Here is a 15,006-nt window from a genome sequence, read left to right on the forward strand (position 1 = left end):
CGTCACTTTGATCAAGTTCCCGATTCCTGTTCCCTTGACCTGCTTCGTTATTTGGTGTAGTGCAATCAACTTAGTCGTACGGAGTACAGAGCCCAGTAGTTGAAGTGCAACCTGTACTAGTATCGTGAACTAAAAATCCCCTGAGTGGAGCTTGGTGTACAATGACGGAGTGTGTCGATAGTCCCACGTGTAGCCCGCTGTGGATTCACGATTGCTTCGTGCTTGGCCACGGCATTTCCAAGGTTGATACTATCCACTCGACCCTGGGGCAATGATCTTCAGGGCTTTTCTGCATTAAAAGGGATCGCACATCCTGATCGAAAAGCACGTCTTACTGAACCTATCGAACTCCTTCTCATCCTCCGTCATTCTTTTAGAGTTGGGTGGGCTTCTATTTATAGTCGTTTATAGATCGTGAACATGGCTCCTTGGTTGTACACGGCAGGCAGCGCTCTGCTGCTGGCCCTGCAGGCCGCCGCCTGGGACTACTCGACGTACAGCTCTATGGACTTCCAGCCACCGAAGCTGGACGTCAACAAGACTGGCACCACCGATCCCGGCTATATCTTCATCGGACCCCGTGGAGGAGTGCAGACCGCTGGTACGGCCGCTCTGATCTATGATGACGCTGGTGACTTGGTGTACGAAGGCCCCGAGGAGATATCGGCCAATTTCATGGTGCAGAACCTCTTTGGCGAGGATGTCATCACCTTCTGGGCCGGAGACATGATGGACATCGGTTACGGCTACGGAACGGTTCACATCCTCGACAACACCTACAAGGAGATCTACACGGTCCGCCTGACCGGCAACTTCGTCACGCCCGACGGCTCGACCAAGGACTCATACTGCGACCTGCACGAGAGCCACATCACTCCTCGCAACACCCTCATTTGCACCGCCTACAATGTCACCCAGCACGACCTGACCTCCATCAACGGAACCTCCTCCGACTGGATGCTGGACAGCCAGTTCTACGAGATCGACATCCGCACAAACGATGTCATCAACTCCTGGAGTGCTCTCGACCACGAGGCAGACATCCCAATCACCAGCTCCTACCAGGGCCTCGGCAAAGACGTCGGCAGCACCCAAGACAACCCCTACGACGCCTACCACATGAACGCCATTACAACCACCAACCACGGCTACCTCGTCTCCCTGCGCCACATGTGGTCGGGCTACTACCTTGCGCAGAACGGCAGCGTCATGTGGCAAGTGAGTGGTGATGACGGCGCCGACTTCAAGCAGGTTGGTGACGCCGACTTCTCCTGGCAACACGACATGCGCGTCTACAACGAGACCGACTCCGGTCTCGTGCTGAACCTCTTCAACAACGCCAACACCCCAACAGACGAGCAGTCCGAGACCACAGGAGTCAGCCTGGCCATCGACCTGTCCAAGAAGACGGTCACCGGCCTCCGTTCTCTGACTGACCCCAACGACCCTGTCCACTCCGTCAGCCAAGGCAGTTACCAGCTCCTCAGTGAGACAGACAGCCATGTCTTCATGCAGTATGGATCCATTGCAAAGGTCAAGGAATTTGACGGCGACGGCAACGTTGTCTTCAGCGCCCAGTTCGGCGAGGATAATGCTGTGGCTTCGTACCGTGGCTACCGCTGCCAGTGGGCTGCTACACCATTCTGGAATCCTTCTGCGTCTGTCACAAACACCACCTCCGGTGCGACGGTGTATATGAGCTGGAATGGCGCCACTGAGTATGACAACTGGGTTGTCTATGCTGCTTCGTCGAACACGTCGACCAACAACACCAAGATCGCTTCCGCTAAGCGCACTGGATTCGAAACAAAGGTCGATCTGAAGAACCCGCCAACCAGCTCTGTTCAGGTCGTCGCTCGCAGGGGCACTGATGTCCTGGGCACCTCCGAAATCGTATATTTCTAAGCAACTCGTTGAGGTCTCTGGAGAATCAAAGCTTTTCCAGCTCATGGGTTGGTTGAATCATTGTTTGACCCAAATTTTTCTGTGTCTATATCATTTTCGCTTGTATATACTTGGACTTCAAATTTCACATAACAGGATAACTTCTGACACTTTGAACTCTTCGCTCTCGCTCAACCCCTCACGATATCCGAGCGCCGCGTATGCAAAAGCTAATCATGTTTGGTTAGCCAACCGTGACGGCTGACGGGCCGGACGGCATCATTTACTGGGCGCGCACACATGGGATCTAATTGCAGTAAGGGTTGCAGATCAACCACGCGACCCACTTGAAAATGTTTGTAAAAAAAGCTTGGAAGCTGGAATGAACACGTATCTCGCATTTGAGTCAAACCTCCGAAAACTATGTAGTTCAGGAATGAATGTCCCGTTAGTTTCCGGGAGGCGCAGGTGATTTGACTCGGGAAACCGACTCACTTCATTCAACCCGATGTTAACAGAACATCCACGTTTTTCGATGAAGACTATTGTCTCTGGCTCGTTCCAAGATTGGCGATTGTTAGTAGTCTACTCCGTACAGTGTACGTTAGAACTTTCCCCTCGGACTTGATGGTTTAGGTATCCGGCGAGAGGGCTCGACCAAACAAATCCAAGCAGAAGAATACCCAGTGACAGAACGCATTGAAGCTATTGCGTCGCATTCTACGGAGTGTTAACCGATGAGCTTCACTGCTCAATATTGATAAGATTGTGATTCGTCACAACTACAGCAATTCAAAGGCCCACAGGAGAATGTGTGTGGCGCCGAATTAAACTCTCAGTGGATGCAGCCCCTTGCGTGGATCAACAAGGTTAGCGTGGCGATCATTCATGGGGATTATGACCCTGAAACAGTTTGAATGATATGTCAAGCAAGGTCTTTGCAAGATCCCTATTGTAAATAGGTCGTTTGGATGACGCGTTCAATGCCCATAGGGCAACATGTACCTGTGGGATGAACTCACTGCTTCCAAGGTGGCAGTGCCATAAATTTAGTACTATCTTCATTTTTTAGTCCGATGTTGAAGGTTTACCTTTAAGCATGAAGTAAATTTTAAGGCTCGTTCCCGTAGCCGTTGACAAAGGTTAACGTTACTACAAGCCTCAGGGCCACGCTCAGGCGCTGCCAAAAAGACGATGATAGTTGCCTACAAACAGGAGTAGTCATGTATTGGCTTAATCTCACATTTCGATTTTTAAAGGAAGAGAGCTATTTATCATCTTCGGAACCTCTTTTGAACTGTCTTTTGAACTGTCTTTTTGGCTGCCTTCCAAGATTTCAACTAGTTGTCGAGTTATCATGATTGGCCGTTACTACTCCATACATGGACGAAGTACAAGTATTAAACGGATGATCATGAAGCACGGGGTCGATAGGTTTCAAATACAAAGTCTAAGTGCAGTGAGCAATTATTAACATGAAATCTTAAAAACATCGTGATCACTAGTCTTGCCCCTGAAACCAGTGATCGTCACCAGATGGCCAGATTGGCATAGGTGCCACTTCGCTAGGTGCCATCTTGCTCAACAGTAGTTTCTTTGTATCTCTGCATACTGTATTGAGCAAACTTACTGCGCTCCCGAAGTCGTTTTCCGTAGATTCGGAATAGAATTGGGACGATGATGAACACAGTCATCGTGGCCGCTAAAACGGAGACTCCCACATTGGCCCCGAGGTTATCAAACATTGCAGGAGCGAACAAGGGAAAGATGGCTGATAGGACAGATCGCACCAGTCCCCAAGCTGCAAATGCGCTTCCGGTGTATGCAGAGTAGCTGTCCGCCAGATAGCCGGTCAAAATGATCATGATTTCACTTCGCCCATAGCCGATGCCGAGCAAGGCCAGGACTGAGACAATCCAATGCACGCCTTGAATGCTGGGAGGAATCGTCCAGGCAAACCACCACAGTGCTCCTGCCAGCACCGGCGCCGCGAATTTCAAGCCTGACAGCTTGTACTCTGGAGCAATGAAGCAATCATTTCTCCGGAGTTCATTGACAGCCCGGACATCAACCAGGCGCCCCGGAATGTTGAGTATGAAGCCAAGACCGATCGCAAGAAAGGGAAGACTTGACTGTTGGTGATTGAAGCCCTTGGCCTCGTAGATATGAGGCAAAGCTTCCGTCAAGAGATAGATGATTGCCATGGCAGTTCCGCCCATCAAAGATGCAGAGAAAACGATGGGCTCTGTGAAAAGGAGTTTCAAAGGTCGGCCCAGATCTACCGTGACAAAGGTTTGCCAGTCCGGAACGGTGTCGTGGTTGAGTGGCTCCAAGGTCTCTATCCCAGTTCGCTTTCGCAGCTTTTTCACTTCTCGTGCCAGAATCGAAGATGGACGGGACTCTTTGATCGTCAGTAGCAACAGTGCAATTCCCCCTGTGATCATTGAAGCGATATAGAAAATCCAATGCCTATACTTTGGTATGAGTGAGCGATCTTGACTTAGCGGGGGTTGTCCTTACCATCCGAATGCAAAGGTAATGTATGCACTCATTACTGGGCCCAGTGCCACTCCGATGTTGGCGGAACCAATGTATGTTAACATCATCCAGATGCGATCCTTTGAGTTAAACATATCCTCGATGCTTCCACTTATGGAACATGTGGGCACTGCGGACAAGAATCCAGTGACAAGTCGTCCAATCACGGCAGCAACGGGGGAGTCAATCCCCCCGATGATTGCACAGAACCCGCTGTACACAACTGTAGTGACCACATACAGCTTCTTGCGCCCAAAAGCCTCCGCATATGGTGGGAAGACAAGGCCTCCCAGTGCTTGGGCCAAGAGATAGCTGTTTTCATTAGCAGTGGTCAAGCACGGGGATTCCATAAAATCTCACGTCGAAACAAAAAGAAATTGAGATAAAGTGATGCTAATGCCAAGTCTTTCTTGAGCTGATCTGGCAGCCGCGGACTAATCAGAACATGTCAGTAAGTATAAACGGACCAATTTGGACATCAAGAGACATACCCCAGAAGTACTGATTGCGGTTCTATGAAAGATACTGTCAGCAAATCTAAAACAAACTTGATTGGGGAAAACAGTTTCACGCACGTATAGAGTTCTAATAGAGTAATCAAACCAATATCCCACGTCTTTCTTGCCAACGACCAATTTCTGGGATGCTTGGGATTTGTAGAAGCCCAACGAATATATCCCGTTTTTGGGTCCAATTCCAAGTGCGACTCCCGCAGAGCGAGATCGAGGTCGGACATCTTATCCATGTTGAGCTATGAGGCTTTGGAAAAAATAACAAGCTCCTGCCCAGGCCGCTTCTTAAATCTTAAAATTTCAATGAACCTACTCCAACACGATTCTCCAAAAGGATAAAAACAGGGATATCGACACTCCACACAATAATTCGTGTTCCTGCAGGCTTGCGACAAGCTGTGATGTCACCTTGGAATGAGGTCTTCGAAGATCCTGCCTCCCTTGCTTGTCTCATCTTAAAACCCGTAGAATGCGACGATCAAGCCTGCCATTGTAGGCAGATGTCAATGCATCAATGGAGCTGACGCGTGGATTTGATTCTGATACCTAGCAAAATTCATGTCTGCCACGCAGCGAGCCAGGGGCACATTACGTGCTTCTAGGAAGGTTTACCTAAGACGCAATATTTACTAGTGAAGAAACTTGATCTACACGAGCCGTATCGGGTCGGAGCGAGGTACGTCCTGCGTGCATCGAACTAGGATCGTCAAGATTCAGCTCAAGGAACTCGGGAGTAGTTGCCGGAGACGATTTCAAGGTTTGATGCTCACGCCCCCCGATACATCTTACGAGGTGATATACACTCTTTTACTGATGAACGCTACACCATTGAAGTCATAAGTACAATTTGCTCTCAACATAATGACCGTCAAATATGTCTTCTCTGAGCTAGTGCATGGATACATCTATACAAATCTTCTAAGGTTTGTTTGACGCCGAGGTCTGATCAATCACCGTAAGCCGGTTCAACGTCCAGGATCCACTTTGCGGGCGTTAGTTAAGGATATTTCAAGGGGAGGGAGGGATCATTAGAGACCATAATGAACTACCCCCAATAGCTTTGAATTTCGCCAGTTCGTTTCCAAGTATAGATTGATTTGCGATGCAATCGAATTGTTTCATCTCTGTGGAGATACATTGGCACAATCGCCCCGCCGAGATGGACCAATGGTTCTGCGGCATATAATCACATGCGCAGGTGTCAGTGAAGGTGATCGCCCTTGCTGCAGTGGGCTCATATCAGAAACTGATTGCTCACAATGGCCGGTGGGGAGGTGGGGGAGGAGGGGGGCCGAAAGGGAAGGACTCGCGGCCCCGGGATAGATCCAGATCATAGGCTGGGAATCGGGCGGGGGTATGCTCCGTATAGGCACCCCCCACAGGCCTGTCACCGCCCACGAACCCTAACTAGAGAGGCCAATGATCTGCTTGCACCCTACAACCCTAGGAGGCATCCCTTACAATTTACTAGCGAGTCTGTTCTTGACGGTTGTTCACCCTACACTAGTCAAGTTTCGCGACATTCTTCGAAGATTGTTTACGTATGCGTGGATCTCAGATCAATAGGGAGCTCAACAATTTTATTCACATAAAATCTAAAACGTCTTATGCAAATTTCAAACAAGCTTTTCGGGCCGCTAGTGAATTCTAAATCAATGGTTTGACCAGTACGGAGTAGATTTGACTCGATCAATATCGAATTTTCTTCGATAGCCACACAGCTCATGCATTACGCGTTCCAAAATGAGCCCCTTTATGTTGTTTTGAACAGTTTGAAAAATTGTTTTGGTCGAGAATCCTCATGTTCAGTATTTTTCCAAGGCATCCTCTTTCCAAAATTCAGGGTTTGAGCGCCGTTTGTTGACGACTTTTACTTTGTCAAGCCCTCGATTGACGACCACTGTATTCAACGTGGTCATATACCCAGAGACCTCCATCAATGTCAAATCAGTCGGGATTTCTCGCACATTCATGTCATGGCGATAGAACGCCAGATCGCTGTCAAGCGAGGGGATCTTTGACAGTTCATCCAGGATCTTTATCCAAACCATCCACGGGGTGATGGGAACGCCAAGGTCCAGCGCCGTGCGCAGACGTCGCCTCATCTCTGTCAGATATTTGGTGACTGTTTTGAAGTGATTTCGTCGACAGCGCTCGACGGCAAAGTACGCCTTTTGCATAGCAGCATTGCCCTCGCCGTTTACCACCGCGCATAACTCTCTCATGAACTCGTGCGCGAAATCAATCGGCTTTCCGCGTGCTTCAACCTCCCGAATGAGCTCCCAATCGACGCAGTTCAACAGCCAAGCTTTGACTTTCAAAGAGGCATCAAACCAACGCTGGGCGTTGACATCTCTCGGTTCTGGCTTGGGTTTTGACCAGTCAATGACGTTGTGGAGACGATTGCTAGCCAGCATCGTAGTTATTGTCGCATGCCAGCTCTCCCATTGGTCTCCGGGAGAGAGAAAGGGCGTTATACCAAAGGATTGCATTTTGGTAATATCGGCCAGATTGTGAGCCTGAGTTGCCCCTGCTTGACCGGCGGCACAGGTAGCATGGAGAAACTCTCTAAAGCCTCTCGTCTCGGTTCCGTTAGGCCCGAAAACATCACCATTATCAGCCATGATGAAGATGTCTCAAATGAAATCAAAACACTCTCGGAATGAGTATAAAAAGGGTAAAATGACGTGCGATGATGAACGCTTGGTCGAAAAAGAAGATTGTATCGATTCTGGAGACGTAGAAAGCAGGGCTTCATGACCTGAAGATACAGAACGCAGACTACGAGGAAGCAAAAGTTTGGAAACGATGAGTCCTAGAAGAAAGGGTCTCTGGGGCGCGCAAACGAGAAACCATCGCGACGGCGCAAACGAGTAATGAGCAACGTTGCACGAAGAAGCAGTGATTGATCAAGAAAATTGAAGTTCGAGACATCAAAATGATGAGTGAGCAGAGAGCTTGGATAAGCTGCCTTTCAAAGTTGGCAAAGCTAAGCCATAGTTCTCTGGCGTTCATTTCTTGGTTACATTTTGCCGGGGCCCGTGGTGCGCCTAGACCTCTTCACCAGCCCACAGCCCACGAAGCCCATAGCCCAGCCTAACCCAACCCGCGAATGGGCTGGGCTTTGGGCTTGAAGTCCGGGCCCAACCCGGCCCATTGAAGAGGTTTAGGTATCGTACGCTCGTGGGGCTCTCCGCAGGTAAATAACTGTCGTGGATTGAGAGCTCTCTCTCTCGCTCTCTGCGCCCCTCCTTCCTCGCCTCGTCTCACAATACAATACGTTATAATTGCCTCTACGGCGTAAATTTTCTCAAGTGAAAATCAGCAACCTTGGAAAGATTGGGCCATTATTCCAAGGTTTTATTTGTTTGAGCCGCACTCGAAAATCGATGAGAGTGTATGTCTCCATTCCCACTACTCCGTACGGGGTATCTCAATCAACCCTGCTTGTGACGTGTCAAGTTTCTTCATAATGCTTTCCTCATTTCCCCTATTTTTTAAATGTTGCTTCTGATATACTCCGTAAGGTCCACTGGATTTTCTGCCTTCTTGTCGTTTTTAACAAGCCATCGTACCTCTATGCAATGGCACCCACCTCTCTCAACTGTGATCCGTCTGAGTGTCGTAAATGTCATCATTGGAAAAACAACCACCAATGCAACCTCCTGTCCACCCGCCAAGGATTGGCATTTCACCTAGGGAAATCATGCAGCTTTGTGGCTGTAGCCGACTTTCCCCTATTGGATGGTGCGTATTCCCTTTGGCAGTTTCCAAGGACTAACATACCAACTTTGAATCTGGGCTGTACTAGTATTTGGAAAATGTTCTAAGCCCCATCGAATGAATCTCGATTCGAGCGTAGGATATGAGAACAGTGCGGCCGAGTTTGAAGTGAGCATTTTAAGAGCCTACGCTCCGTACTCCGTTCGCTGAAAGCATGAGACACCGCAATTCAACTGCATCGAACAGGATCGACGTCCACAGTTTCTACATCAAGTATAGTATCATGCAGGGTAATATATGGGGCTGAGCCGGATCTGCCGTATTTGGAGGTTATTACGGAAGACGGAGTACAGAGTAGATCGCTCCTGATTCTGTTCTGTGTTTCGAAATCCTACTGTTGTCGGGCTCTCATTCTTGATATGCAACTTCTTATGCTATTCTAGCAGCTTAGTTGCCATCAACCAAGCGCTTAGAATGACTTCAAAAGTCCAGCCTGGCTGGGCTGTTCGTCGAAAGCACCAGTGCAAAAGCACTGAGAATAGCCGTCCTACTTGGGCTGATTGGGTGGTGTGTTGTCCATCGCAAACCAAGTGGGCGCCCATCGGCAACACCACGCAATGTGTGATTGAGGACACGAAGGAGGAAGTACCGACACAATGCGCAGATCCCACGCTAGTTCTGTGGAAAAACAGAGATTACTTTTGCTGCGAGCCTGGCCTGATAGGCTTCGAGAATTACTGGAAGTCGGTTGGCTGTGCAGATGTCGATGAAGTCTCTGCTGGTATCGAGAACAGAACTATGAAGAATGTGGAGCAGCTGGGGATAATTCCAAGTATGATCTCTTTTCCAATTTCTGGTAGCATATGAAACTGATTCACGCGATCAGGCAACTCAACCGATTCTAACTCGAGTACTTCCATTTCGACACCGTCGTCCCTCCCATCCATATCTTCAGCAACTTCGGAGGCATCAGGCTCATCAGGCTCATCACCAAGTGGAGGGGTTATCGCGGGTGCTGTTGTTGGTTCTGTCGCCGGTCTGATCCTGATTGTGGCCCTGGTGTGGTTTTTGGCACGCCGCCATTACCGGTCAAAAGACCTCTCCACGCCCCAGGGACCTTTCTCGGGGCATGGAAATTTCGCCGAGTCTAGCTCCAAGCACAGATCTAGCGAGCTTGATGCAACCGATCCTAGATTGCAAGGAAGTTCCATTCATTCTCCGGCCCGAAATGAGCTTCCGGCCAATCCACCAGGGCAAGCGGAGTGACCATCGCCTTTTGACTTTGCACATTATATACCTCGTGACCTGTGTGATCACAATGCTCATATTTATCTTCCAACCTGCCCTACTTACCCAAGGGCTACTTTTCATTTGCCGTTTATGTTGCTATACCTGGCTCGCAATAGGAGTCTTGGCTTCATTCGTTGAACTTGCTGTTATTATTTACTTTCCATGGTTGTTTGTGTTTATCGATCCGTTCATAATTCTCATGGCTGTGGGATCTGTCTCCCAGTCATCACAATATTCCTGGGACATTCGAGTCCCCTTATATCGCCTTCGTGGCACAGCCTTTGCGTAAAATGACCTCGCTACCGGCTACAATATTGTCGCTTTCGAACTGCAAAATGGTCACGGCATGGCGACCATGAGTCGGAAAGCGACGTACCTGTGTTTTGCAGTAAACTACGTTATCGCCAAGGAGATCGCGGAGTTGAAGAGTTCTTTGGCCTTACTTTCCCTATCTCTCTCGCTCTCTTACACAAATCCACACATACTCCCCCCCCGGGTCCTTTTTTTTCCTTGTCTATCTCGGAAATCAATTAGTGCTTGTCTAACTTGCCTCATACCCCAAAAATGTTCGGATCTTTGTGACTTCGGCAGTTCGAAATTATCTCAGGATATAGTTACCACTGTCATTCCAAGGTTTGTCTGTGTAGCATGAGGGCTAGATATATGAAATATATAGTTCCGTGTCTTACTTGAGACGGGGGAAACAAAATTCCGAATCCTCAATCACTCATGAGCTATACTGTCCGTGTTGGGTACATATAGCCTCCTTTCCTCTCAAAATATTATCAGCCACAACTGTGTCACGTCTTCCCGCTACTCGAGTTACACAACACCGTTGGGATTGTGTTCCACAAGTGCTACATCCCACAAGGATTAAGATTGGAGATGCCGCAAACAAGTGCGTAGCTATGATTGAAATCTTAGGTACTTGGGCCACCTTGATCTAATTTTGTGCACCACGCCAGCTCCCGACAGGGCCACCAGGGGAGCGAAAATTTATGCTGTAAGAACATGGATATAGCGACGGTCTACTCCCTAGCTACCGACCACATGACCATGCATTTCACCTTTTTGAAAGAAACAAAGAGAAAATATCGATGCCTGACGAAGTGTCGACTCGAAGGTCTCCTGCGCTGGCATTCCGAAGGGGTTCCACCTTGGAACATGCAAAATTCTTGATAAGGCTTCCCTCTCGGAGGCTTACATTTCTCGGACACAACATACGACTGCCGAGATGCGCCACTCTTATTACAGCATGACGAAGTTCCTTGTCACGAGTGTTTTGATTAGGTCCGGGCTACTCATGAGTGACGGGCTTTGCTACCTCATTCCCATCCGAAATTTGTACAACTAATCTGCCAGGGTATCGAGGACATGATCATATCCCTTTCAGTCGGACCTGATCGAGCCCGGTACCCAAAGACGATTGATTAATTTGTACTGATCTCCTTTTGTGGGCGCATTCTCCACGGAAAAGTGGTAGAATAACCGATGGCCAAGTCGAGTATACCTGGGGAAAAAGTGCACACATTCTTCGCAGCGGCGTTTCAGAATCTAGGCCATGGGTTGAGTCCAACATTACAACCTTTACTTTTTTACAAATGTATCGAATAGGGAAATGGTAAAATTGCTCGGCTGCTCCGGTTTGACAGACCAAAGATACTCGCTTGACTACGACATTGTAGCACTTTTGAGGCCCTTGCATCTCACAAAACCGTGCGCCACATCGCCTATTTTGCGCATCTATCCTTGAAGAGTCCATAGCAACCGTCCAGATGCAGCCTACCGAGGGTGAAGAGGTCTGGTCCAGGTACGCCGAGGAAAACAACCTTGGAAAACCCTAAAATGACCACAACATCAAGGACGTCTATATAAACGCAATGCCTTTTTAGTATCCAGCCAGACACAGCCCAAAAATCAAAACCAAAAACTCCAAAGCCAAGCACTTTCACAGAATGTACATCTCTAGCATGCTAGCTCTATCGCTTGCCAGTCTCGCGCTGGGCCACCCATCAGTCCACTCCAACAATGTCCATGCAAGAGACGACTTGCCATATGGTGCATTTCCAACGCCCTCGAGTACAGGATCGGCAAACCCATCTTATACACCACCACCCCCACCTCCCAAGCCCCGGAAGCTGGGCCACGCAGTTGTGAACAACAATTGTGACTTCACCGTTTATCTTTGGTCTGTTGGTACAGATGTAAAGCCAGTACAGATACTGGACTCCGGGGACTCATACGACGAGACGTTCCGCGAAGACCCCAATACTGGCGGCATTGCGATCAAGCTCAGCACCGATGTTGACGGATTGTATACCAGTGCCCCGCAGATGGTGTTCGCATACAATCTCTCCTATTTCAAAAAGCGAGGAGACAATGGTGAGAAGGTCTGGTATGACCTCTCTGACGTCTTTGGGGATCCATTCCAGGGATATCCAGTCACGCTTGCGCCGGCTGAACCCGCGATCTCGTGGGAAGACGGCGTGCCGCCTGCTGGGAGCCAAGTCCGAGTGATTGCTTCATCGACGACACTGGTCTTGTCCCTGTGTTAAATGGATGGTTTTTGGGAAGTTGATGCACTTGTACTAATGGAATTGTTCATGTGTTGCAGCAAATCGAGTAATTAATTGATACTTCTAGCAAATCTGACTAAAAGGTTAATTTGGACCATTCACCATTCATGTGCGCATATACTGCACTAAATGATTGTTACCAAAAGATAGGCAGCGTTGAGATTGAAAAACGAGGGCGTGCCATGTTGATGTCATGATCGGCACGATTGGACCTCGGCTGTACGGAGACACAGTGCAGTGTACTCCGTAGGCAGATGGGTATGTCTAAGGAATCTCCAAAATGGAGAAAATAGATCCAAACAGATGGAGTAAACGGTCTGCGAACGATAAGCTCAACCGACAGGAAATAAATGAGCGAGAGCTAATAGGAGGACGAGGTGAGCCTCGGCCAGAAGTCCGAGGCTCGTTCCCCCCGCATTTCTCCAACTTGTCCCACACTTTTTGACCTTCTCCCTTACTTCAACCCCAGTTTCCCCTCGACTTTGTTCTAATACCGCGATACTCTCCTTTACTCTCCTTTCTTACAATGGTATCTCCAGCAATCAGGGTGGCACCCTCAGCAGCCAATCGCGCACTCAACCTATTGCGCACTGTACAATACACACACCCGCCTAACTGCCCCTGCCATGGGAACCCCAACCATCACCATCACCACAAGCAGACCCCTTCACTTCTCAACCAGGTGAAGCGCCACCTTGCCACGCCTGTGGATCGCTCGCGTGAGAAAGAGTATGCCTTCGAGATGGCTGCGTCGAGCATCCGCTTCGGTCCGGGTGCCACCAAAGAGGTCGGAATGGATTTCACGAATTTGGGTGCCAAGCGGGTGTGCATTGTTACCGATTCCAATGTTGCTAAGCTTGATGCTATGAAGCAGGCTGTTGAGGGCTTAACGCGCGAAGGAATCCAGTTCACAATCTTTGACAAAGTCCGTACGGAGCCAAAGGACAGCTCGTAAGTTCCCTGCGCAAGTGTAGACAATGGTGATCGCATGGCTCACATTTGTCATTCACGAACAGTATCCGAGAAGCAATTGATTTCTGCAAGCCCTATAAGCCTGACGCCTTCCTGGCAGTTGGTAAATCTCCCTCTCTTGGCCAGCATCACTAGTGCAAAGCTAACGACAAACAAGGCGGCGGCTCTGTCATTGACACTGCCAAATTGATGAATCTATACACCGCATACCCTGAAGCCGACTTCCTCGACTTTGTCAACGCCCCACTGGGCAAAGGTCGACCAGTCGACAAGCCACTCCTCCCCCTCGTGGCAGTCCCAACAACAGCCGGAACCGGCTCAGAGACCACCGGTACCGCAATCTTCGACCTGGTCTCCAAAAAGGCCAAAACGGGAATTGCCCACCGCAATCTCAAGCCCACGCTTGGTATCTGCGACCCCCTCAACACCCGCACCATGCCCTCAGCTGTCCACGCCGCCTCAGGCCTCGATGTCCTCTGCCACTCACTCGAATCGTGGACCGCAATCCCTTATAACGAGCGCACCCCGCGCCCCACAAACCCAATTAACCGTCCGGCCTACCAGGGCGCGAACCCCATCTCCGACATTTTCTCCCTCGCAGCCCTCCGCAGCACAGTGAAGTATCTCCCGCGCGCAGTCCGCGATCCAGATGACCACGAAGCCCAGTCCGAAATGCTACTCGCTGCAACCCTTGCCGGTGTTGGTTTCGGTAATGCTGGTGTTCACTTGTGCCACGGTATGAGTTATCCGATCTCTAGCCAGAACCCGGGATACAAGCACCATGGCTATGAGGTCGATCACCCGATTATTCCCCACGGTGTCTCTGTGGCTGTGACGGCACCGGCTGTGTTCCGATTCACCGCCGCTTCGAATCCTGACCGCCATCTTGCAGCCGCTGAGGCGTTCGGTGTGGATATTTCGAATGTCAAGCGTGAGAGCGCGGGTGAGGTTCTTGGGGCTGCGATTGCGGAGTTCTTGGCCAAGCTCGGTGGCCAGCCTAGGGGATTGAAGGATCTGGGATTCAAGGGGTCTGATGTGGAGGGTTTGGTTGATGGGACTATTCCACAGCAGCGTGTGCTTATGTTGGCACCGAATTTGAGCACGGAGTTGGAGACTGAGAGGGGGAGTTGAGGAAATTGCTTGAGCAGTCGTTGGATTATTAGGACTGTGGAAGTTTTGAGTTTTGAGCGCGGATACAATATATTGAATTTATATACTCATATCTGTTGAAATCATGCGTCGAAATTGAAATATCAATATGGCGGATCCTCAAAACATCCATGGATGCGAATTATGATGGCTGGTGTATACTTAGCCAGGTACCGCGAGAGGTAGAGCACTGGGCGACTGCTGGCCTCGAAAACAGTGTCCTTATAGACAATTGAGAAACAAATTGAATGAAGGTAATAAGTACGATAAACGCAATATGCGGCGTAGGCAAAAGCACAATGCTAAAATAACAGGTATCAGTTCGTGTCACGTGTAGTATATCAAACAGCTCAAGTCATCCA

The 15,006-nt window shown here is 49.3% G+C and overlaps 6 protein-coding genes across 6 annotated transcripts; 4 read left to right on the forward strand and 2 right to left on the reverse strand.

The window, feature by feature from the left end:
• Window positions 1-420: 420 nt before the first annotated feature.
• On the forward strand, window positions 421-1,905 carry N7506_002324 (arylsulfotransferase family protein; the record flags this gene model as incomplete). Its single annotated transcript, XM_056951620.1, has 1 exon — window positions 421-1,905. The coding sequence occupies one exon, from the start codon at window positions 421-423 to the stop codon at window positions 1,903-1,905; it is 1,485 nt and encodes a 494-aa protein (XP_056817535.1).
• Window positions 1,906-3,449: 1,544 nt separating this feature from the next.
• N7506_002325 (uncharacterized protein) lies at window positions 3,450-5,167 on the reverse strand (the record flags this gene model as incomplete). Its single annotated transcript, XM_056951621.1, has 5 exons — window positions 3,450-4,353; window positions 4,405-4,734; window positions 4,783-4,856; window positions 4,914-4,935; window positions 4,998-5,167. 5 exons carry the CDS (start codon window positions 5,165-5,167, stop codon window positions 3,450-3,452), a joined length of 1,500 nt encoding a protein of 499 aa, XP_056817536.1.
• Window positions 5,168-6,739: 1,572 nt separating this feature from the next.
• N7506_002326 (uncharacterized protein) lies at window positions 6,740-7,558 on the reverse strand (the record flags this gene model as incomplete). The annotated part of the gene is made up of 1 exon (XM_056951622.1): window positions 6,740-7,558. The coding sequence occupies one exon, from the start codon at window positions 7,556-7,558 to the stop codon at window positions 6,740-6,742; it is 819 nt and encodes a 272-aa protein (XP_056817537.1).
• Window positions 7,559-9,131: 1,573 nt separating this feature from the next.
• Window positions 9,132-9,923, forward strand: N7506_002327 (EGFR-like transmembrane domain-containing protein; the record flags this gene model as incomplete). The annotated part of the gene is made up of 2 exons (XM_056951623.1): window positions 9,132-9,489; window positions 9,544-9,923. 2 exons carry the CDS (start codon window positions 9,132-9,134, stop codon window positions 9,921-9,923), a joined length of 738 nt encoding a protein of 245 aa, XP_056817538.1.
• Window positions 9,924-11,902: 1,979 nt separating this feature from the next.
• On the forward strand, window positions 11,903-12,502 carry N7506_002328 (Bys1 family protein; the record flags this gene model as incomplete). The annotated part of the gene is made up of 1 exon (XM_056951624.1): window positions 11,903-12,502. The coding sequence occupies one exon, from the start codon at window positions 11,903-11,905 to the stop codon at window positions 12,500-12,502; it is 600 nt and encodes a 199-aa protein (XP_056817539.1).
• Window positions 12,503-13,049: 547 nt separating this feature from the next.
• Window positions 13,050-14,626, forward strand: N7506_002329 (hydroxyacid-oxoacid transhydrogenase; the record flags this gene model as incomplete). The annotated part of the gene is made up of 3 exons (XM_056951625.1): window positions 13,050-13,474; window positions 13,540-13,598; window positions 13,653-14,626. 3 exons carry the CDS (start codon window positions 13,050-13,052, stop codon window positions 14,624-14,626), a joined length of 1,458 nt encoding a protein of 485 aa, XP_056817540.1.
• Window positions 14,627-15,006: the final 380 nt, after the last annotated feature.

This window comes from Penicillium brevicompactum (genome assembly GCF_028827555.1).
Source record: "Penicillium brevicompactum strain IBT 35665 chromosome Unknown utg000001l_segment0_segment0, whole genome shotgun sequence".
Classification (NCBI taxonomy): domain Eukaryota; kingdom Fungi; phylum Ascomycota; class Eurotiomycetes; order Eurotiales; family Aspergillaceae; genus Penicillium; species Penicillium brevicompactum.